The sequence below is a fragment of the Bombina bombina genome, chromosome 5, assembly GCF_027579735.1.
Source record: "Bombina bombina isolate aBomBom1 chromosome 5, aBomBom1.pri, whole genome shotgun sequence".
Classification (NCBI taxonomy): Eukaryota; Metazoa; Chordata; class Amphibia; order Anura; family Bombinatoridae; genus Bombina; species Bombina bombina.
Genome location: NC_069503.1, coordinates 207,438,188 through 207,463,701, shown reverse-complemented (window position 1 = coordinate 207,463,701; position 25,514 = coordinate 207,438,188). Strand labels below are relative to the sequence as shown.

The 25,514-nt window shown below is 38.0% G+C and overlaps 1 protein-coding gene across 1 annotated transcript in view; it reads left to right on the top strand.

Moving 5' to 3' along the window:
• ADARB2 (adenosine deaminase RNA specific B2 (inactive)) overlaps positions 1–25,514 on the top strand; it is a 422,890-nt gene that overhangs the window by 382,621 nt on the left and 14,755 nt on the right. Inside the window, exon 8 of the mRNA XM_053712956.1 lies at positions 22,202–22,380. Coding sequence (XP_053568931.1) covers positions 22,202–22,380 — 179 coding nt within the window. The remainder of the gene's footprint in view (positions 1–22,201; positions 22,381–25,514) is intronic.

The following is a 25,514-nucleotide window of genomic DNA, read 5'->3' as shown; positions in this document are numbered from 1 at the left end:
AATATAAATAATAATTATATTGTAGCTATTTTAGGATTAATATTTATTTTACAGGCAACTTTGTATTTATTTTAACCAGGTACAATAGCTATTAAATAGTTAAGAACTATTTAATAGCTACCTAGTTAAAATAATTACAAAATAAATCCTAACCTAAGTTACAATTAAAACTAACACTACACTATCAATAAATAAATTACATACAAATCCCTACAAATAAATACAACACAGAATGAAGGCTCCTTTAAGGGACGTCATCCAAGATGGCGTCCCTTGAATTCCGATTGGCTGATAGGAAAAATCAGATTCAAGTTCAATCCGATTGGCTGATCCAATCAGCCAATCAGATTGAGCTTGCATTCTATTGGCTGATCGGAACAGCCAATAGAATGCGAGCTCAATCTGATTGGCTGATTGGATCAGCCAATCGGATTGAACTTGAATCTGATTGGCTGATTAAATCAGCCAATCAGATTTCTCATACCTTAATTCCGATTGGCTGATAGAATCCTATCAGCCAATCGGAATTCGAGGGACGCCATCTTGGATGACGTCATTTAAAGGAACCTTCATTCGGACTTAGGATGTCGTTAGAAGAGGATGGATCCGCGTCGGCTGCTTCAAGATGGTCCCGCTCGTCATCGGATGGATGAAGATAGAAGATGCTGCTTGGATGAAGATGTTTGCCTGTTCGGATCTCCTCTTCTGCCCGGATAGGATGAAGACTTTGGAGCCTCTTCTGGACTTCTTCTTGCCGGATAGGATGAAGACTTCGGGACCCTCTGGAGGACCGATCGGTGATACCCGGCGTGGTGAAGACAAGGTAGGAAGATCTTCAGGGGCTTAGTGTTAGGTTTATTTAAGGGGGGTTTGGGTTAGATTAGGGGTATGTGGGTGGTGGGTTGTAATGTTGGGGGGTGGTATTGCATTTTTTTTTACAGGCAAAAGAGCTGATTTCTTTGGGGCATGCCCCGCAAAAGGCCCTTTTAAGGGCTGGTAAGGTAAAAGAGCTTTTCAATTTTAATTTTAGAATACGGTAGGGCATTTTTTATTTTGGGGGGCTTTGTTATTTTATTAGGGGGCTTAGAGTAGGTGTAATTAGTTTAAAATTGTTATAATATTTTTATTATGTTTGTAAATTATTTTTTTATTTTTTGTAACTTAGCTTTTTTTATTTTTTGTACTTTAGTTAGTTTATTTAATTGTATTTATTTGTAGGTATTTGTAGGTAATTTATTTAATTAATTTAATGATAGTGTAGTGTTAGGTTTAATTGTAGATAATTGTAGGTAATTTATTTAATTAATTTATTGATAGTGTAGTGTTAGGTTTAATTGTAACTTAGGTTAGGATTTATTTTACAGGATATTCTGTTGTGTTAGCAAGGTTGAAAATAAAGAGATAGGTGTGCACAGCCAGTACACACCACGCTCTGTAGGGGGCGCTAACTAAAGTTTAACACCTGCGACATAAAAAAAACAAAACAATAAGTATAGCTACAATTGGTAATAATAACACAATTTATGCACTCAATATGGAAAAATCAAACCAAAATAGGTGGATCCTGAGCATATAGATATATGCAAACAGCACACAATGTCCAAAACAATCATAGAATGGAAGTATAGGCAGCTCTCTGTCATAGGACGGTCATCCTGAAGAAACGTGGTCTAAAAAGAGAAGAGGAAACAGAGGCGCCAAGCATGGCCTAATAACGTCAGGGCACCAGACAACATAGGACCAAACAGATGGAATTATACTCACAAGTGGGGCGCACCCTTGTGGTGCAATTGTCGCAGACTGGAACTATATACGTGGTCCAGCTCACGTCACAACCAGCTAGAGAACCGACTCCAGATGATCCTTAGGATGGCCTACTAGTAGAATCCTGGAGATGGAAAAAGGCACAGAAACATAGCCCAGTACCGTTTAGACCAGGAGAATAGAATTTTAAAAGTTACACTTACAAGAGGTGAAGCACCCCCAGGTGCAGTATCAATGTTACTGGGACCTCTCAGCCGCCCACTGGACTGTGGATTCCAGCCAGCAAGATGAAGAGAATCCCAATCAGAATGTGATAATCCAGTAAACGAAAAAAAACAGCAACCAAAAGAAGTCCGCCCCCACAGATAGGGAAAGAAATAGTAGCAAGTGTATAATAAAAAGTTCTTTATTTAAAAACAAGCAACGCATTTCTCAGCCACTATAGGGCTGTTTCATCAGGCTTTTTCCGTGTTAGCAAGGTTCTTAGTTTGAGTCTCACAATGCCCCCTTTTAATCCTTCAAAAAAGACTTTGGTGTTTAAGTTCTTATTCATATGTTAAAAGCTATTAAATTATTGTATGTATATTCTAAATGAAGTGACTACAGGTGGGGAGATGTAGTCTTTGCTGTTTTTGCTTGGAAGTGGTAGATGGAGAAGTATATTTGTAAGTTTTTTAAGTAGAGACAAAGGGGCCGAATGATCAAGCTCCGAATGGAGCTTGATGCCCCTGATTCCGCACGAGCCTTCAGGCTCGCCAGAAACAGCAGTTATGAAGCAGTGGTCTAAAGACCGCTGCTCCATAACTTGTCCACCTGCTCTGAGGCTGCGGACATCAATTGGCCCAATCCTATACGATCGGGCTGATTGACATCCCCTGCTAAAGGTCAATTGGCCGCGAATCTGCAGGGGGCGGCATTGCACAAACAGTTCACAAGAACTGCTTGTGCAATGATAAATGCCGACAGCGTATGCTGTCAGCATTTATCAATGTGCGGCGTACATGATATGCTACATTGTATCACTTTCAGAAATCGGCCCCTGAGACTGTATTATTATATGAAATAAAATAATAAAGGGTTCACTGCATCTGAATTGCCCCATTTATAAGTATTTGTATTAATAAAGTATTTTTAATAATATGTGCAAGTCACCTTCTGATACTGCTACAAAGAACAGGAATATCTTATAGAAGTGTGGCCCTGAGTTTTCCACACAATGTAGACAAGCGCAATGTACAACAATAAAAATACCTGCTCTCTAAACTTTCTGTGCCTAATCAGATGTTTTATGGTAAGGTTAGCTCTACCTTGGGAAACTTAATGTTAATTAGACTGGATTCTTTGGTCAGAGTTTTTTTTTTGTGCAAATTATTGCTTCCTCTAAATATTATCACACATTTTTTTATTGTATCTCATTTACTAACAGTCAGGCTGATATTTCTTGATGCAAACACAAAATTGTATTATGACATAGGAGTTAACATTCCCAAATCCAATCAAGCTTATCCTGTTTCCTTTCTCATTAGAATATTTTGTAAAAAGCAAATAATATTTTGCTGCAAAATGAGTCTGATTGGTAATGTTATACCCCAAAGAACATTTTATATTTGTCATGATCATCTGACATATGATAGTGAGCAAAAATGACTTATTTTAATTTTGAAAGTGAAATACATTTTGAAAATGTTAACAACCTTTTCAATGAGTAATATCTGTATAAAAGATCACCCATAACATTTTTTTGAAAAACGTGAAAAAGATTTTGACAGAATCTGGTGTATGTTGACAAAGTTTGTAATTTAAATTTGCTTAAACTATTGTTTTTTCACTAGATCATTTTATTCTTAAGGAAATTCCTTTATTACCCAGCATATTCCTCAAAAAATTTACACGTTCTTAAAATAAAATATTGGGAGAAGGATTAACCCAATTATCTCCTTGTAAAAAACAACAAAATATAGGGCTGGTTCTTCAATTTTTCCAGGGCTGTTTTTTATTTCCAGTCCGACCCTGATTGTCATTGTCCCTCAGTACAGTGCTGCATAAAATGTTGGCACTTTATAAAAAACAGATTAAAGTAAATTACAAATCATAGAAATTGTAGCAATACCTTGCAGTCCTGTCCCACAGTCAAGGCGTTAAGAATATAACAATAAGGGCTGGATGATTTTAAGCAAACTGCAGCACTGATCAAGGAGTTTAAAACATAAGGTTAAGAATATAACAAATTAAAAATCAATTTTTACTAACAATAACAAACATGTTTATTACTACAACTTACTTGGTATTGTGGTGTTCATGTAATAGAATATTAATTAGACATGACATGAGTGCATACAACAAAAAAAATCATTATTTTGCTCATGCAGTTAAACCCAACGCTCTAAAGCGGGAATGGCTTTCCTGCAGGAGCGAAAGACTTTACATTTACAATATTTAGTAATAATCCTTGTTAGTTGATCGATTCCATTGTCAGCTAATAATAAGCCATTGTCAGCTAATAATTGCCTATGGCCAATCCTGACCCCATTAGGGGATGACTCAAAAACATAAAAAAAGATCCCTGCTTGTTTTTTCCCCCACTTAAAGCTCAGTCAGCTTGCTGCTTGTTTGCTGTGCCCGTGCCATTAAACCCACATAGACAGAGAGAATGCTGTCAGCAAAGCGAATGGAGAATAATGCTTCTAGAACTATCTACTATAACTTTATTCTTTGCATTAATGAAGATGTTCCCCAAAGGAAATAGTAGGTGAACAGATTTTATTTTAAAAAACACATTCTGACTTGTCCCATTAACCAGGGACGTGCACTCATAGGAGGCAGGGGAGGCAGTGCCTACCCTGCCATATGTGGCCAAAGCTTAATTAAATTTTAATTAAAACAACAACAAAAAAGTCCCAAAAAAATATTTCCCCCCATGTAATGCTATGGAGAGGCAGGTAAAGGAACGCTTCTCTCCATTGCAGTATATGGGTCAAAGGAAAAGCTGTGCTGCAGCGCCACCTGTGTTCTGTCAATGTATTAGCAGCAAAAATTGGGACCAATAGGAGGCACCCCTCTTGATGCCTCCTAGCAATTGAAGGATATATAGATTAATCAGAAGGAGGATGCAGTGAGCAGGGTCATGTGGCACAACTGGAAGCTGAGGTAACCTAAGAACAGATGACACCAAGCAGAAGAGTAAAGTAGTATTCTACATCTCTTGTGATTCACAAATTGTGTTCAGATACAGCTCATTAACAGGGGGGGGGACACAGTAAGTGAGCATAACCCAATACTGACAGGAAGTCAAAGGGTCAATTCAAATTTAAATCCACAATTTAAAACCCAGAGTTTGAAGTTAAGTGTGCAGTGTCCACATTATTTAAATTAAAGTTTTTGACATTGAATATTACTAAGCCTCCCTTTTTCATGGTTATTTGATTTAATTTGGTACAAACCCCATATATGTTATGTCTGTTCAGTCAGAGGATGCAATATCTATTTTTATTTTTCTATGTGTCTCCATTTATTTAAAGACTGCTGTTAACTTGTAATTCACAAATCAATTGAAAGCTGTTGCATTGTGTTTTTAATATGTGCTGCTTTTATACAAGTTTATATTAATAAAAAGGAGATAATGAGTCATTTAAAAAATATATGTAATTATTGCAGTTAAATGTTTTTAGAAATAATGCCACTACAAAGTAACCGGTTAAACACATAGTCAAAGTGAGACATTTAAAATTAAACTTTCATGTTTAAGGTAGAGCATGCTATTTTAATAGACTTTTCTAGTTATTTATATTTTGAGAATTAGCATCAACTGTTACTAACCCCATGTCAGCAAATCAAATTAGTTTTTGAAAGGAACATGAAAGTCATAATTACATTTCCATCATTCAGATAGAAATTGCACAAAAACAATAAATAAATAAACTTTCTATATTACTTTTATTATTATGTACTTCATTCTTTTGGTATCCTTTGGCATCCTTTGTTGAAGAGCATACCTAAGTGGGATGTGCACGTGCGTTTCTTGAACACCATATTGCAGCAGCAGCTGTGTTGGCAGTATTGATAACTTGTCCTTTGTGTAAAACTTGTATGGTAAATTATTTCTATTTTTACAATACATAGTGAGTAGAGAAGAGATTGTGTATCATTATAATTGCTTAGTAACTGGCACTGTGCCACAGAATTGTGTGAGTGTGTATGTGAGCAGAGTGTGTGTGGGTGTCAGTGAGCAGAGTATGTGTGCTTTATTCTCCAGGTAATCAATACATTTACGATGAGCTGGTGCTTTAGTGTAGTGTTTCTCAACAATGGTCCTCAAGTCAACAGGCCAGGTTTTCATTATAGCTGAATCAGTGCACAGGTGAAGTAATCAGCTGATCAGTAACTCAGTGGTTACTAACTTGCTCTCACCCATCACCTAATTATGTCACCTGTGCACTGGTTCAGCTATCATTTAAACCTGCCCTGTTGGGGGTACTTGCGGCCCTCTGTACATGTGTTTCTCCGGCGTATCATATCTAGTGCCTCACCAGCCTCTGACCTCACTGCACGTCACTGCCATTAACAAATATTAGATTCATCCAAAACTAATTTTTGTTTGTGCACATGCCTAATATAAACCATTGTCAGCATTGCCAATAAAACTATAGCCTGAATGTACAGATTGGGCTTCATTTATGAAGCAGCAAATGCTGTTTTGGAGGCCTATTGTTTCAGGCTCGCCTGAAACGGAAGTTAAGAAGCAGTGGTCATAAACTGCTACTTATCCTCTCCGACCCCTTTTAAGTTGATAGATTGAAATCATCCCAATCCGATCCAGTCGGGATGATTGACAGCCCCTGCTAGCGGCTGATTGGCTGCCAGTGAGCAGGGGGCGGCATTGCACAATCATTTCACTAGAAATGCTTGTGCATTTAGGGATGTTGAGCGGACAGGATTCGACATTTCATAAATCTACCCCATTTTCTCTTCCTGTACATGTTCTGAGTACTGATGGCAGCCCTTTACCATGCATGTCTCACAAAAACTTGTACAAGTGCCATACGGATATGTTAACAGCTAGTAGCAAACACAATATAGCAAATATTATGCAAACTATTTCTCATTTTTTAATCAAATTGAAATGTACTTGTGTGCATTATACTTTTCAGTTTTATGTCCCTTTAAAAAAGTTTTTATTTTAAATAAATTCACAACCCACCATGGTAATTAGAAATCCTATATTAATGGGTTGCTCAGGATTACCTGAATCTATCTTTTTCCCTATAGTACTTGAATCTAATATTTGTTGAAATCTGGCTCTTTCTGTTTTGCTGCCTCAAACATGACGTTTGTCATTTGTCATTTTTCTCCCATTTGAATGTATTTTGTTCGGTGTAAAATTGAATCCTGCTATCAAGTCAAGCAATTAGAATGGCAAATGCCTAATTTTTTTATAGCAACAGTTTAACTGAAGATATGAACTTATCTATTGAATATTTAATAATTGCTGTCAAATGTTTTGCCTGGAGACTGATATAGTCTGTGCTGCACTGTGAAGATTGCCAGCGCTGTATGCATAGCATCTGAATGACATTTCTATTCATATCATTACCCAGAACAGTAATGTCCGATAGTCTCTGTGTACTTTGATGGCATTTTGTTGGAAAAAAAAAATATATATGTTTAAGGATTGCAGTGCTAATTATTAGCCCTACCATATAGGGAACAAGATATAGATAATACGTGAACAAGGTGGAAGTTTCCATGATGTTGGATATAATAGATTTAGAAATGCTTGTGCAATGATAAATGCATTTAGCGATATCGAGCGAACATGATTTGCTATTGCGAATCGTATCCGCTTGACATTTAATAAATCTACCCCTATATTGCAGTACCCTTTAAATGATAAATAGATTTAAAAGTAAAAAGCCAGTTGCAGTTAATAGGGGTTCAGAGAACAATCAAAAATTATATTAACAATTAAAGGGATGTTATTCTAATAAATTCTCTGGTCCACTTTAAATAGAGTATTTCAAAATGTGTAACAGTGCTTTGTGTTTCTATAGGTTCTTTCTCAGCCAGTGAGCAATAGATACCCAAGTATCAATTTTACACAGACAGGAGTACCTGTAAGTTTCACATACAATTTCAGCAGGTTGTAATCAACCGTTTTATACTCTAAAATTCAGATACATTATATACAAATGTTGAGTACAATTTCCTTTTAGGTAACCATCATCCAAAAATAATTGCAACATTAGACAACCAGCATCTATATAGTGACAGCATCTTACAATATCTATGGGAGCCAGAAAACAAGAAATATAGCAGCAAGCCAGTCCTGGTGCTATTATTTGCGAGCTGTCTTTATACTCTTGGGCATACAGTGAAACAAAGATAAAATTATGTAGAGCTCCTGTAACACTGTGGATATGTTGTTTGTCTCCTGGAAACAGTGTACTGGGTTCCATTTCCTATGAAAACACTTCATAGCGCTACATTTACCAAGCAGTTGAAGCTGCTTTGGAACACTTGGCCATGCTCACTCATGTGGTCATGTGACCACTGCTTCTTAACCACTGAGGTGGCAGAGTTAAAACACCCTAGACTCGCTTGTTGGGATTGATTGACAGTTGTTGCTTGAGGCGGCACTGCACAAGAATTTCCTTGTGCAATGTTAAATGCGAGCAGCAATTATGGGTGGATAGGTTCCCAAGAAGGGAACCTTGTATGTTAATGATTTCATAAATGGGGCCCATAGGATATTCTGTTGTGTTAACAAGGTTCTTAGTTTGAGTCTCACAATGCTACAATATAACTAATAGTTACATTGTATCTATCTTAGGGTTTAGTTTTATTTTACAGGTAAGTTTGTATTTATTTTAACTAGGTAGAATAGTTACTAAATAGTTATTAACTATTTAATAACTACCTAGCTAAAATAAATACAAATTGACCTGTAAAATAAAACCTAACCTGTCTTACACTAACACCTAACCTAACCCTACAATTAAAAAAAATTCCCTAAATTAAATACAATTAACTAAATTCAATAAAATTAGCTAAATTACAAAAAAAACACTAAATTACAGAAAATAAAAAACAAATTACAAGATCTTTAAACTAATTACACCTAATCTAATAGCCCTATCAAAATAAACAAAGCCCACCCAAAATAAAAAAAACCTAGCCTAAACTAAACTACCAATAGCCCTTAAAAGGGCCTTTTGCTGGGCATTGCCGCAAAGAAATCAGCTCTTTTACCTGTAAAAGAAATTACAAACCCCCCCAACAGTAAAACCCACCACCCACACAACCAACCCCTCAAATAAAACCCTAACTAAAAAAACCTAAGCTCCCCATTGCCCTGAAAAGGGCATTTGGATGGGCATTGCCCTTAAAAGAGCATTTAGCTCTATTGCAGCCCAAACCCCTAATCTAAAACTAAACCCCACCCAATACACCCTTAAAAAATCCTAACACTAACCCCCGAAGATCCAGTTACAGTTTTGAAGAGCCGACATCCTTCCTCAACGAAGCCGGGAGAAGTCTTCATCCAAGCTGCAAGATGTCCTCAATGAAGCCGGCAGAAGTAGTCCTCCAGATGGGCAGAAGTCTTCACCCAGAGGGAATCTTCTATCTTCATCCTTCCGACTCAAAGCGGCTCCATCTTCTAGATATCCGGCGCGGAGCATCCTCTTCAATCGATGGCTTCTTCTGGAATGAAGGTTCCTTTAAATGACGTCATCCAAGATGGTGTCCCTTAGATTTCGATTGGCTGATAGAATTCTATCAGCCAATCGGAATTAAGATTGAAAAAAATCCTATTGGCTGATTGGAACAGCCAATAGAATGCAAGCTCAATTCAATTGGCTGATTGGATCAGCCAATAGGATTGAAGTTCAATCCTATTGGCTGATTGCATCAGCCAATAGGATTTTTTCAACCTTAATTCTGATTGGCTGATAGAATTCTATCAGCCAATCGGAATCTAACGGACGTCATCTTGGATGACGTCACTTAAAGGTACCTTCATTCGTCGGGTAGTCGTCGTTGGAAGAGGATGCTCCGCACCCGATGTCTTGAAGATGGACCCGCTCTGGCCGGATGGATGAAGATAAAAGATGCCATCTGGATGAAGATAAAAGATGCCGTCTGGATGAAGACTTCTCCCGGCTTGGATGAAGACTTCTCCCGGCTTTGTTGATGACTTCTTGCCGCTTCGATGAGGACTTCTCCCGGGTTCGTTGACAATGGATGTCGGATCTTCAAAACTGTAAGTGGATCTACAGGGGGTTAGTGTTAGGTTTTTTTAAGGATTTATTGGGTGGGTTTTATTTTAAGGTTAGGGCTTTGGGCAGCAATAGAACTAAATGCCCTTTTAAGGGCAATGCCCATCCAAATGCCCTTTTCAGGGCAATGGGGAGCTTAGTTTTTTTTAGTTAGGGTTTTATTTGGGGGGTTGGTTGTGTGGGTGGTGGGTTTTACTGTTGGGGGGCTGTTTGTATTTTTTTTTCAAGTATAAGAGCTGATTTCTTTGGGGCAATGCCCCGCAAAAGGCCCTTTTAAGGGCTATTGTAGTTTAGTTTAGGCTAGGGTTTTTTTATTTTGCGGGGGGGTCTTTTTTATTTTGATAGGGCTATTAGATTAGGTGTAATTAGTTTAAAGATCTTGTAATTTGTTTTTTATTTTTCTGTAATTTAGTGGGAGGGGGGGGGGGTTGTAATTTAGCTAATTGTATTTAATTTAGTTAAAGGGACATTAAACCCAAAAGTTTTCTTTCATAATTCAGACAGATAATGCAATTTTAAACAGCATTCCAATTTACTTCTATGATCTAATTAGCTTCATTCTTTAGATATCCTTTGTTAAAGAAATAGCAATGCACGTGGGCGAGCCAATCACAGAAGGCATCTATGTGCAGCCACCAATCAGAAGCTACTGAGCAAATCTGGATATGCTTTTCAGGAAAGAATATCAAGAGAATGAAGCAAATAATAGAAGTAAATTAGAAAGTTGTTTAAAATGGTATTCTCTATCTGAATCATGAAAGAAAAAAAATTGGGTTTAATGTCCCTTTAATTGTATTTAATTTAGGTAATTTATTTAATTGTAGTGTAGTGTTAGGTGTTAGTGTAACTTAGGTTAGGTTTTATTTTACAGGTAAATTTGTATTTATTTTAGCTAGGTATTTAGTAAATAGTTAATAACTATTTAGTAACTATTCTACCTAGTTAAAATAAATACAAACTTGCCTGTAAAATAAAAATAAAACCTAAGCTAGATACAATGTAACTATTAGTTATATTGTAGCTAGCTTAGGGTTTATTTTACAGGTAAGTATTTAGTTTTAAATAGAAATAATTAAAGTAAAGTATTTATATTTATTTTAATTATATTTAAGTTAGGGGGTGTTAAGGTTAGGGTTAGACTTAGGTTTAGGGGTTAATAAATATAATATAGTGGCGGCGACATTGGGGGCGGCAGATTAGAGGTTAATAAATGTAGGTAGGTGGCGGCGATGTTAGGGGCGGAAGATTAGGGGTTAATAATATTTAACTAGTAGTTGCGATGCGGGAGTAAGGCGGTTTAGGGGTTAACATGTTTATTATAGTGGCGGCGATGTTGGGGGTGCAGATTAGGGGTTAATAACATTATGTAGGTGTCAGCGATGTTGTGGGCAGCAGATTAGGGGTTAATAAATATAATGTAGGTGTCGGTGATGTTGGGGGCAGCAGATTAGGGGTTTATAAGTATAATGTAGGTGGCGGCGATGTCCGGAGAGGCAGATTAGGGGTTAATAAATAGAGTGTCATGTCGGCGATGTCGGGGGCGGCAGATTAGGGGTTAATAAGTGTAAGATTAGGGGTGTTTAGAATCGGGGTTCATGTTAGGGTGTTAGGTGTAAACATAACTTTAGTTTCCCCATAGGAATCAATGGGGCTGCGTTACTGAGCTTTACGCTGCTTTTTTGCAGGAGTAAGACTTTTTCTCAGCCGGCTCTCCCCATTGATGTCTATGGGGAAATCGTGCACGAGCATGTACAACCAGCTCACCGCTGACTTAAGCAGCACTGGTATTGGAGTGCGGTATGGAGCACCATTTTGCTCTATGCTCACTTCTTGCCTTTTAACGCCGGGTTTGTAAAAACCTGTAATACCAGCGCTGTAGGTAAGTGAGCAGTGACAATAACGTGCAAGTTAGTACTGCACCCCTCATAATGGAAAACTCGTAATCTAGCCGTTAATTTGTAACATATAGAAAGATACCTGAATAAATACATAAAATCTCAAAGCAGAAAAGCACAGACTGCATAGCAATAAAAAAAAAATCAATATTACTTAGTTTCTTAGGGCTAGATTTAGAGTTGGGCGGTAGCCGTGAAAACCAGCGTTAGAGGGGTATTTGGAGTCAGTCAGGAAAGGGTCTAATGCTCACTTTTCAGCCGCGACTTTTCCATACCGCAGATCCCCTTACGTCAATTGCGTATCCTATCTTTTCAATGGGATCTTTCTAACTCCGGTATTTAGAGTCGTGGCTGAAGTGAGCGTTAGAAATCTAACGACAAAACTCCAGCCGCAGAAAAAAGTCAGTAGTTAAGAGCTTTCTGGGCTAACGCCGGTTTATAAAGCTCTTAACTACTGTGCTCTAAAGTACACTAACACCCATAAACTACCTATGTACCCCTAAACTGAGGTCCCCCCACATCGCCGCCACTCGATTACATTTTTTTAACCCCTAATCTGCCGACCGCCACCTACGTTATACTTATGTACCCCTAATCTGCTGCCCCTAACACCGCCGACCCCTATATTATATTTATTAATCCCTAATCTGCCCCCCACAACGTCGCCGCCAGCTACCTACAATAATTAACCCCTAATCTGCCGACCGCAAAGCACCGCCACCTACATTATAGCTATGTACCCCTAATCTGCTGCCCCTAACACCGCCAACCCCTATATTATATTTATTAACCCCTAATCTGCCCCCCTCAACGTCGCCTCCATCTGCCTACACTTATTAACCCCTAATCTGCCGAGCAGATCTCACCGCTACTATAATAAAGTTATTAACCCCTAATCCGCCTCACTCCTGCCTCACTAACCCTATAATACATAGTATTAACCCCTAATCTGCCCTCCCTAACATCGCCGACACCTAACTTCAATTATTAACCCCTAATCTGCCGACCGGACCTCACCGCTACTCTATTAAATTTATTAACCCCTAAAGCTAATTCTAACCCTAACCGTAACACCCCCCTAAGTTAAATATAATTTTATTCTAACTAAATAAATTAACTCTTATTAAATAACTTATTCCTATTTAAAGCTAAATACTTACCTGTAAAATAAACCCTAATACAATATATTACATTGTAGCTATTTTAGGATTAATATTTATTTTACAGGCAACTTTGTAATTATTTTAACCAGGTACAATAGCTATTAAATAGTTAAGCTATTTAATAGCTATTTAATAGTTACCTAGTTAAAATAATAACAAAATTACCTGTAAAATAAATCCTAACCTAAGTTACAATTAAACCTAACACTACACTATCATTGAATTAATTAAATAAAATACCTACAATTATCTACAATTAAACCTAACACTACACTATCAATAAATAAATTAAATACAATTCCTACAAATAAATACAACTAAAGTACAAAAAATAAAAATGAACTAAGTTACAAAAAATAAAAAAATATTTACAAACATTAGAAAAAATTACAACAATTTTAAACTAATTACACCTACTCTAAGCCCCCTAATAAAATAACAAAGACCCCCAAAATAAAAAAAATGCCCTACCCTATTCTAAATTACAAAAGTTCAAAGCTCTTTTACCTTACCAGCCATACAATACCCCCCCCCCAACATTACAACCCACCACCCACATACCCCTAATCTAACCCAAACCCCCCTTAAATAAACTTAACACTAAGCCCCTGAAGATCTTCCTACCTTATCTTCACCTCACCGGGTATCACCGATCGGTCCTGGCTCCAAAATCTTCATCCAACCCAAGCGGAGGCTGGCGATCCATCATCCGGCGGCTGAAGAGGTCCAGAAGAGGCTCCAAAGTCTTCATCCTATCCGGGAAGAAGAGGCGATCCGGACCGGCAACCATCTTGATCCAAGCGGCATCTTCTATCTTCATCCGATGACGACCGGCTCCATCTTGAATACCTCCAGCTCGGATCCGTCCTCTTCTTCCGACGACTTCCCGATGAATGACGGTTCCTTTAAAGGACGTCATCCAAGATGGCGTCCCTCGAATTCCGATTGGCTGATAGGATTCTATCAGCCAATCGGAATTAAGGTAGGAAAATTCTGATTGGCTGATGGAATCAGCCAATCAGAATCAAGTTCAATCCGATTGGCTGATCCAATCAGCCAATCAGATTGAGCTTGCATTCTATTGGCTGTTCCGATCAGCCAATAGAATGCGAGCTCAATCTGATTGGCTGATCAGATCAGCCAATCGGATTGAACTTGATTCTGATTGGCTGATTCCATCAGCCAATCAGAATATTCCTACCTTAATTCCGATTGGCTGATAGAATCCTATCAGCCAATCGGAATTCGAGGGACGCCATCTTGGATGACGTCATTTAAAGGAACCGTCATTCGTCGTCTAGTCGTCGGTTGAAGAGGATGTTCCGCGTCGGCTTGGAAGTAGATGGCTCCGCTCCGCTCCAGTCCCGATGATGGACTTCCGACTTCAGCCCGATGATGGATTTCTTCAGCCGCCGCTTGGATCCAGACTTCAGCCCGAGGATGGACGTCACTCTTCAGCCCCCCGCTTGGGCTTGGATCAACACTTCCGAGGACCGATCGGTGAACCTGGTATGGTGAAGATAAGGTAGGAAGATCTTCAGGGGCTTAGTGTTAGGTTTATTTAAGGGGGGTTTGGGTTAGATTAGGGGTGTGGGTGGTGGGTTGTAATGTTGGGGGGGGTATTGTATGTGTTTTTTTTACAGGCAAAAGAGCTGAATTCTTTGGGGCATGCCCCGCAAAGGACCCTGTTCAGGGCTGGTAAGGTAAAAGAGCTTTGAACTTTTTTAATTTAGAATAGGGTAGGGCATTTTTTTATTTTGGGGGGCTTTGTTATTTTATTAGGGGGCTTAGAGTAGGGGTAATTAGTTTAAAATTGTTGTAATATTTTTCTAATGTTTGTAAATATTTTTTTATTTTTTGTAACTTAGTTCTTTTTTATTTTTTGTACTTTAGTTAGTTTATTTCATTGTATTTATTTGTAGATATTGTATTTAATTAATGTATTTATAGTGTAGTGTTAGGTTTAATTGTAGGTAATTGTAGGTATTTTATTTAATTAATTTATTGATAGTGTAGTGTTAGGTTTAATTGTAACTTAGGTTAGGATTTATTTTACAGGTAATTTTGTAATTATTTTAACTATTTTAGCTATTAAATAGTTCTTAACTATTTAATAGCTATTGTACCTGGTTAAAATAAATACAAAGTTGCCGGTAAATTAAATATTAATCCTAAAATAGCTATAATATAATTATAATTTATGTTGTAGCCATATTAGGGTTTATTTTACAGGTAAGTATTTAGCTTTAAATAGGAATAATTTATTTAATAAGAGTTAATTAATTTCGTTAGATTTAAATTATATTTAACTTAGGGGGGTGTTAGTGTTAGGGTTAGACTTAGCTTTAGGGGTTAATACATTTATTAGAATAGCGGTGAGCTCCAGTTGGCAGATTAGGGGTTAATGTTTGAAGTTAGGTGTCGGCGATGTTAGGGAGGCGGATTAGGGGTTAATAACTTTATTATAATAGCGGTGCGGTCCGCTCGGCAGATTAGGGGTTAATAAGTGTAGTTAGGTGGAGGCGACGTTGTGGGGGGCAGATTAGGGGTTAATAAATATAATATAGGGGTTGGCGGTGTTAGGGACAGCAGATTAGGGGTACATAGGGATAATGTAAGTAGCGGCGGTTTACGGAGCGGCAGATTAGGGGTTAATAATAATATGCAGGGGTCAGCGATAGCGGGGGCGGCAGAATAGGGGTTAATAAGTGTAAGGTTAGGGGTGTTTAGACTCGGGGTTCATGTTAGGGTGTTAGGTGCAGACGTAGGAAGTGTTTCCCCATAGCAAACAATGGGGCTGCGTTAGGAGCTGAACGCGGCTTTTTTGCAGGTGTTAGGTTTTTTTCAGCTCAAACAGCCCCATTGTTTTCTATGGGGGAATCGTGCACGAGCACGTTTTTTAAGATGGCCGGGTCCATAAGCAACTCTGGTATTGAGAGTTGCAGTGGCGGTAAATATGCCTGTAAGCTCCCTTTTTGGAGCCTAACGCAGCCATTCTGTGAACTCTCAATACCATAGTTATTTAAAAGGTGCGGCCAGAAAAAAGCCAGCGTTAGCTACGCGGGTCGTTACCGACAAAACTCTAAATCTAGGCGTTAGTATTTAAATGTATATAATAGATTAGAGAACAGTTACTTGACAATGTTAATGAATTTGAGACTGTAAAACATAACTTAGAGACAAAGGTGTGCAGTCATCATTAGCTAGAACTTCTCAAGCTATTACGCAAAGAGCACATCATCTAACAGAGGGCTGTTCATACGAACACAAAAGCAACACAGAGTTAGTTTAGAAGAGCCAGAGGCTGCTGTTTATGCGTTTGACAAATTCCCAGCACTCACTCACCACCTTCTGATTAACCATTTATCACATTGTTCAGAGATGCTGCCATGGCAAGTGGCACGCATCATTTGTTTGTTCCACCAAGATAAAGTGCGTATATTTTTTATTATATTTATCTGTGTGTCGGTTTTGGTTTTATTTCAGTCTCATTGATGCTCACTTTCTTTCTATTTTTTCTCATTGCATTAAGGATTTTTAGCAGCAGCTGAGCACTTTGCCTTGTAAAAATGATTGACTGAGCTACGTTTTTTTGCTTCGGCTGTTTTAGTTAATAGGAGTTTGCTCTCCCTGTGGCAATGCCAGAGGCAACATAAATACACAAGTAATATGGCTGCAGCCACATCGTGTCTCTGGGGTCATTGCTGCCAAGGTGACATCACAGCTATGATATTATCTCAGCTATGACATTGCCATCGGGGCAAAATATCAGAAGAGAGACCTTTGATATCCACTAAATGTAGCTCAAGCTGGTTGTCTTATATTTGGTTTAGTCAAATCACAGCTGTGAAATCCTCTATAGCTGAGCATTAATTGGAACCTTTTGTTCAAAAATCAACTAATCCTCTTTGATAATCAAAGAATTAAAATAGAATTAGTAAACTATGCTGTAAAATTCAGTCAAATGTAACACAGAAAAAAAAAGTATCAGCAAATTTTAAAGGGACATGAAACTTTAATTAAATGACCCATAATATGTTTAGTTATACATAATTAAAAACGTTGCAATACACCATTATTTATAGCGCACACATTTCCTGTAAATTAATTGTAGGATATTCCCCAACCCCAGGGAAACTTGAGAAATCTCTCACCATTGAGAATCTTGGCTAGGAAAACATTGGTATATTGCATTTAAAGTCATTTTCTTTATGCATGCAGCTGTAATATAAAATCATAAATTATTTGCATGGCAAAGATCTACATACTAAGAAAACAGTGCTTTCCTGTAATAGTTTCTTTATCTTATCTCCTTTGTTGTGGCCTTTTAGGGACATATAAAAATAACATCCTGCACAGATCAAGCAATCACTGTGTAGAATATTTTAGAGTCAGAGTTCTGGTTTCTCCAGGGTACACTTTAGCCTCTAGAGCCGGGGGGGGGGGGGATAGAATAACAGTGCTAAATTAAAGAATATATGACCAAAATAAATTATGGAAATATATTACGAGAGGGTACGTAAACTGTGGTCCGAATCACCAAGTAAGCAACCATGGGTATGAATGTAAATACTATACCATATGTTAACAAAATTAAGAACTCACATGATCTATATATATATATATATATAAACACACATACAAAACACACACATAGAGTGAAAGAGAGAATTTGTGTATATATATATATATATATATATATATATATATATATATATATACAGTATATATTAGCATTGCAGTAAAATGACAAAGGAGAAATATGTTAAACTGAAAGGTTTAACCCCTTAAAGGACTAAAAAATCAAGTCATGGAATTTATTATCTGATCCACATTTTATGGAGATAAACAGGAGAAAAACTGTCAGCGCCTGCCATAGAGAACAGAGGCACTGCGCCTGTCAGCCGTTCTTTGTGACTCGATGTAATTTATGCAGCAAACATCTTGCAAGGGATTTATCAAAGCTTTACTCCTGTTCTCTAAAATTAATCTAGTTTTCCACTGACATTTTTAAGATGAAAATATTTCCATAGATAAATCCCTTGGCCACATTGCAGTATTTTTTAGCTTTCAACATTAAGGTGAACTTCAGTAAATGCATGTGAGAAATAGTTGCTCTAAATGAAAATTATTCAGAAGATTTGGGAATATTCTAAAACACTTCAAGTATAATATACTGCAACTAAAGACAACATTACCTACTGTAGCTCTTTAAGTTGGGTCTATGGGGCCGATTTATCAGTGTGCGGGCAAACATGATACGCTGTAGCGAACCATGTCCGCCCAACATCGCTAAACGCCAACAGCATACGATGTCGGTATTTATCATTGCACAAGCATTTCGTGTGAAATGCTTGTGCAATGCCGTCCCCTGCACATTCCAGGCCAATCAGCCGGTGTCAATCATCCCGATCGTATCTGAACGGAATGATTGCTATCGCCACCTCAGAGGTGGCGGATGAGTTAATAAGCAGCGTTCTTAAGACTGCTGCTTCTTAACTTTTGTTTCTGGCGGGCCTCAAGGCTCGAGCGGAAACTGCTGCATTCGCAGCATGGTAAATCGGCCCCTATATCTCCAGTTCTGGGCTTGATTTATTAATCAAGGGCATACAGCAGCAATCTGCTTCAGGAATTTAACATTGCATGCAAGCGCACCTTTGTGCTCACGTGCAACCCCACCCGCGCACAGCCAATCACGCGCGGGCAGGATTTGTCAATCTCCCAGGTCAGACGAGACTGGGGACATTGAAATTATCCACTTAAAAGGTCTGATGACCGCTGCTTGATAAATCCTGACTGCAGGTTTTCTTGTGAGAACTTGCAGTCGAAGGTAGGAGAGGGGCTTGATAAATAGAGCCCTATAAGAGCCCTCTAAGTGGAACTGGCTAGTCAGGCTATAAAACTAGAATCTACATACAAAAACCCTCTTTTTTAACATGTAAATGTTAAATGTAGCAACTTAAAGGGCCATGAAACCCGTTTTTTCTTCTTTCATGATTCAGATAAAACATGCAATGTTGAACAACTTTACAATTTACTTCTATTATCTAATTTGTTTTGTATTTTTGGTATCCTTTGTTGAAAAGTATACATAGGTAGGTTCAAGAGCTGCTGATTGGTGGCTGCACATATATGCCTCATGTTATTGGCTCATCCAGTGTTCAGCTACAGTAGATCTTAGTAGAGCATTGCTGCTTCTTCAATAAACAATATGAAGAAAATAAAGCAAATTAGATAATAGAAGTAAATTGGAAAGTTATTTAAAATTATATTCTCTATATGTGTCATGAAAGAAAATTCTACGGCTCATGTCCCTTTAAGTGAGGGTTAATATTTGCCAGCTAAGCATTTGCTGCCTACCTGGCACCCAGCTGTGTATCGCTACTTTAAAGAGCAATAAAGTATTTTTATATATATGCACTAAAAAATAATCTATTCATTGAGTGATATCTGCATACACAATAAGGGCTACATTACAAGTGGAGTATGAGTAAGCACCGATGGTGGCGCGAAACGCGTCAGTCTGTCTGTCCACCTTACCTGCCATGTCTGTCTGCCTTTTTAATATGTCCAAAATAAAGCATTTTTTTTTATTTTAAACTTTCCGGGTCTTGGTGTAGTGCCTATCACTCTTCTTGCTATGTGCTGATTGTTGCGGATTTATCCGCCGCTTTGGTTATGGCACTCCGGGTGCTGGCACTGCTGGAGGACTTTGCTTACCCGTTCTTGGGAGTGACTTCCAGGTTACACAGTAGAACGCCGAAAGCTGCGGTTGTTTTCTTTCTCGACTGTGCTGCCCATCCCTGCGTGACTTATCCCCTTTGCTGCACTAGGATCTCAACTTTTTTGCAGAACAAATATTAAGTAATGACACAATCCTATCCAGAAATTAATTTGTTAAACTCACAACCAGACACAATGTTAAAGTTTTTAGTAAATCTGTGCAGCAGGTTAGATCACTATCTTTGTGTAAATTAATCACTGTAACTACAGCATATGCATGGAGCAGTTTTGATTGAAGTCAGACACGTTTATATGTGTTTTTACGTGTGTTTATTTTTTTTTTAGGTATGTTCTATAGTTTAAAATGGATATATAAGAACTGCATTTGCTTTATGTAACTGCTGGAAACTTGCTTTATTTCTTTCTTTTTTTCCATAAAAATTGATTAAAACATTACAGTTAAAAAAATAATAATGCAGTGCATCAGCAGACGGTGTAATATGCATTTTCAAATTTTATTTTAAAGAGACAAAAAAATATAAAGAAAGGGGCCAAGAAAAGGAAATTCACATCTAAAAAGTTTTACTGAAAAAAAAGGATGAAGGACAATCTGAGCATCAGTCAGAAATCTTAGTTCTTTCCTCCACAACATTAAAGGGACGTTAAACACTAAATAAATGCTAGATAGAATGATGCATTCAAAGAATAGATTAGTATGAGAAAAACATCTAGATCTTTTTTTTAAGTTTTTATTAGTTGTTTAAATAGTGACAAAATAAGTGTAAAATTTGAATGTCTATAAAACAATGGCAGCTGCCATGTTGGAACTTAGGTTACCTTCTCCGCTGTGGCCAATTAGGGACAGTTATATGTAGGCCACTAGAGTGTGCAGCCAATGACTGTGGGGAATATAACAATGTTCTGCACTTCCACTTCTAACAGGAACTGAATAGCTCACAATTTCAGAATGGAGTTACAGGAAAAGGAAACAAAATAAATAATGAAAGTATATTGTAGAGATGTCTAATATACAGTATACAGTTTATCATGTTATATTACCATCTTAAAGTGTTTCATGTCCCTTTAAGCACATCAATCTGACCCAGAAAAAAAATGTAAAACTTTTTTTTTTTCAAACCTACATTATGATCAAAGCTATTTCTTGATTTGTTTTATCACTCAGAAGATGTAAATTAGTAAAATGTTCATATTTCCATTCTGTAAATTAAAATCTAAATTCAAGACTGAACATCATGAAGTTGGATTGAAATGGACATAATAGTCAAAACTGATTGGTGCATATAAATGTTTTTACTGCTTCAGGGGCAAACAGTATGTTATAAATCCCATCACTTCCTGGAGAACAGGAAGTGAGGCGACTTGTGCGTAGTGACCCAGCAGTGTTTGTGGGTATGTGGGTGTGCAGATTCAGCTTTTTTTTTTCAGGGAGAGTGCCGGGCAGTCCCCATAAACTTTTAACCTGACTGTCAAATCTGTGGTAGAGATAGTGAACAAAGGTCCCAACCAGTGACGCAAGATCCATGACAGTGGCAAGTGATGCATGTTGATATGCTGAGTCTGCAAAGTGCACCCAAATTCAAACACCTCACCTACTCAGATAACCACTGGTTGGCTGTATGATGCAGACAAAGTAATCACTGACATGATTACATCCCGTTGCCAGCAATCTTAGCAGATGAAGGGGCATATCTATCAAGCTCCGTACGGAGCTTAAAGCCCCGTTTTCCTGGTGAGCCTTCAGGCTTGCCAAAAACACCAGTTATGAAGCAGTGGTCTAAAGACCGCTACTCCATAACCTGACCACCTGCTCTAAGGAGGCGGACAGACATTGCCGCAATTCAATCTGATCGAATTTGATCAGGTTGATTGACCCCCCCCCTGCTAGCGGCCGATTGGCCGTGAATCTGCAGGGGGCGGCGTTGCACCAGCAGTTTACAAGAGTTGCTGGTGCAATGCTGAATGCGGAGAGCGTATTGCTCTCCGCATTCAGCGAGGTCTGTCGGACATGATCCTCAATGTCGGATCATGTCCGACAGGCCTTTCATAAAAAGGCCCCAAAGTGTTTTAACTCAGGTACACTTTGGCATATGCAGCATATACACATATGCTCCTAAACAGTATCATCTTTTCCAAGTATTTTTCCTAATAAAGTAAGCAAAACTGAAATGCACCCATGCACATTACAATTTTTATTATTCTGTCCCTTTAAGTTACTTTATACATTTATCAATAATTCAAGGAACCTTATACTATTTTTGGCGGAATCAAGTAGGGACATTTAAATGCAGTATATTTATAAGGTCTTCTGTTTGAGTGTCTTGTCCTTTCACATGTTTATGATGGTGTTTTGGTTTTATGACAGGTATAAGCAATGCTGAAGCACGTCAGCCAGGAAAATCTCAAAACGTAAGCGTAAATTGGATAATTGGTAGCTCAGATATGGAGATCATTAACACAACAACAGGAAAGACAAGCTGTGGAAACTCATCAAGGCTTTGTAAGCACATGCTGTATTCTCGATGGGCAAAGCTGTATGGAAAGGTATGCCATAGCTTTATGTTTGACAAATACTTTTTAGCCGGCGTAGATCTCAAAATTCAATCCTCCCCCATAAAACTTCCATGAAAATAAAGCAATGCTGATTGTTTATTTTGCTGTACAATACCATGCTGTACTTTTTAGAGAGGCTGTGGCATCTACATCATACTTAAAGGGACAATAATATGCCGGTGAGGTAGCTCAGTTGGTAAAATGCCCTGACTACGAAAGCCTGTTCAAAGGTCACAGGTTCAAATCCCAGGAGGGCCAACTCAGCCTTCATCCTTCCAAGGTCGATAAAATGAGTACCATTAAAAATAACAACTATTACTATTCAGCTGTCGATTTGGTTAATTCTGAGAGCGATCGCTGAAAAAGTGCTTTCGATCCCACTGGGAGAAAGGTGCTATATAAATACTAGTTATTATTATTAATAATGCCTTGTAGTTACAAGATTTTTTTTTCTGCAGAACTACATTCAATTAAAATAATAGTTGTGTTTTTTTGTTTTGTTTTTAATTCAGACAAACTCCTCCCACTGCTTATTTTATTTGGAAGAACCTATCCAGACTTATTACTGGAATACACACAGCTAGCCACTATCATGTTGTAGCTATCACATCTGCAAGGGTTATGAAGTATGCAGGAAGTCTGGAAAACCCACAATTTCCAGACCTAAATTACAGGAAACTAGTGATGGCAGGTGTGCAGTATTTAACTGGACAGTCCAATATTTCACCAACCTGCCCAGTAAAATGCCCAGTAAAATCTGTACAAAAATACTGGACAGCTATATACTGTACATTATAAAGACCACCTTTCCCTCTATGCTTTACAAATATTTCCCAGAAAGAAGTGAAACTGTGTTTGTGGAGCTCTCTATGTCAAGAAGGGTGTTAAACATTGCTCTGTGTGTGTTACGTGGAACTACTGAGGTAAAAATCTCTGCCCTGTGTTTTTTTTTACTGTCAACCATGGGGTTGTAAAAACATTGCTATGTACACTACTGGTAGTCGGGGGGTCAATTCACTTATTTTTAAGTTAGTGGCAGGTAAAATCAGTGACTTGTGTGTCACTGGCATCCAAGGGGATACCATCATTGCTTAGTTGTTTTAAAAAAAAAAGATATGATTGGCCAAGAATAGGGCCTACAGTAGAGCTTTGGGTTGTGTGAACCCACCTATTATCCATACCCAGTCACCTTCAGGTTGTTCAGTTTTTTTATTGAGGACACGTGGCAACCCTAGATGAAATTGGGGCAAAATAAATAATGCAAAGTATTTTGCAAAGTTTTTTATTTGCTAGAAATGACAAAACATTACATATTGCAATCTCAAATTGTTTGCTTTCCCTTTAATGAAATAAATTGACCCTACAACATTCAAAGTGATTGCGTAGCTCAAAGCACAATATTACATCTGTCCAATAAATGCCACAGCAAAGTACATCAAAGAATGCATTCCACACAACTTTTCAATGGGGTATCCCTAAACTGCTCTAGCTTTGCAAAACCTTGTGAATCATGCTAACAAATCAGAAAACAGTTGCTCTCATAGAGTGTGGGAAAGGTTACACATTGTATGATTTTAAAATGTTTCTTTTGTACATAGATCTTTTGTAATGCTGTATTTATTTTTATAGTTAATATATGCTGTATATAGACACAAATTTACTTAAAGGGACATGAAACACAAATTTTTATTTCATGATTTAGAAAGAGCATGCCATTTTAAACAACTTTTGAATTTACTGTTCTATTATCTAATTTGCTTATTTCTCTTGATATCCTTTGCTGAAAGCATATCTAGATAGGCTCAGTAGCTGTTGATTGGTGGCTGCACATAGATGCCTCGTGTGATTGGCTCACCCATGTGCATTGCTTTTCTTCAACAAAGGATGTTTAAAGAATGAAGCAAACTAGATAATAGAAGTAAACGAGGACGTTGTTTAAAATTGTATTCTCTATCTGAATCATTAATTAAAATTTTTGGGTTTAATGTCCCTATTTTGGTGGTACAAAAAGGGAGGACTGCTTATGTTATGACTGCTTATGTTTAACTAGTTAGCGATTTGAAAGGATTGGTTTGTTAATTAACTATTAAGCCCGCCAGTGCTGGATTTAGAAAACAAACCTTCCCTGGAAATTTTTGAAGACCAGCCCAAGAACCCCCCGGTCCCTGCCTTCATCCCCTTACCTTGCCTAGGGCCTTTTTTTAGCCACTACAGGCCCCCACACCGGCACCCTTATCAGGCCTTAAAGAAATGCGCTATGCATGCGCAAAAGGCTCGCTCCGTGACCTCCCTGAAGAAGGATGTGACCTATGGTGGAGGCAGCCCACTGACCAGCCACAAGTGTCCCGGTATCCCGGTGGGTCAATCTTGCACTATCGTCCACTTGTTCGAAATATGTCATCAAGTAACTCACATGATCTGTATTTTTTTTATAAAAGGACAATAAACACCTTGTAATTACAAGACATGTATGTTATGTTGCTACAGAATAACATATCAGCCAAGTCTAAATGTTTTTAAAACAAATTAAAATCATTTTATTTATCAATAGCCAAATTCCATTCATTATTTGCCTTCTTTGGAAGCCAGTCTGGGCTTTAGTCCTCAGACAACAAGGCTAGGTTATAATGTTAGCATAGAGTGCATTGTTTGCAGTTGTTATCAGTTAAAGCTAATTATGGACAGATATACAGCAGGGTTAGCCTTGAGAAGTCAGCAAAGTGCTGTTTAAGTTCTGGGAATCAGGGGCGTGATCCTATATACGGCGCAGGTTTCGGCGCAAGCGTGGAAACTTGCGCCGCCCATAGTTTCAGCTCGCATAGCGAGCTATCTCATATACGGCACCGGCAGTTGCTAAAGTGCCGTAAGTCTGACAAACTAGCGATGTCCAGAAATCTGCGTAAGTACAAATTTCTGGAGTAGCCAGTGATTTACAGCACTTTAGAAACTTCCGCCGCCTTAAAAAACTGACTAAAATACTAAATCTCCTGTTACTGTCTAACACGCCTCCCAAACATAGCCCGACACGTATACCCCTCTATCCGCAATCCCTCCTCTCACTCCTAACAATAAATGTATTAACCCCTAAACCGCCGCTCCCGGACCCCGCCGCCACCAATATTAAC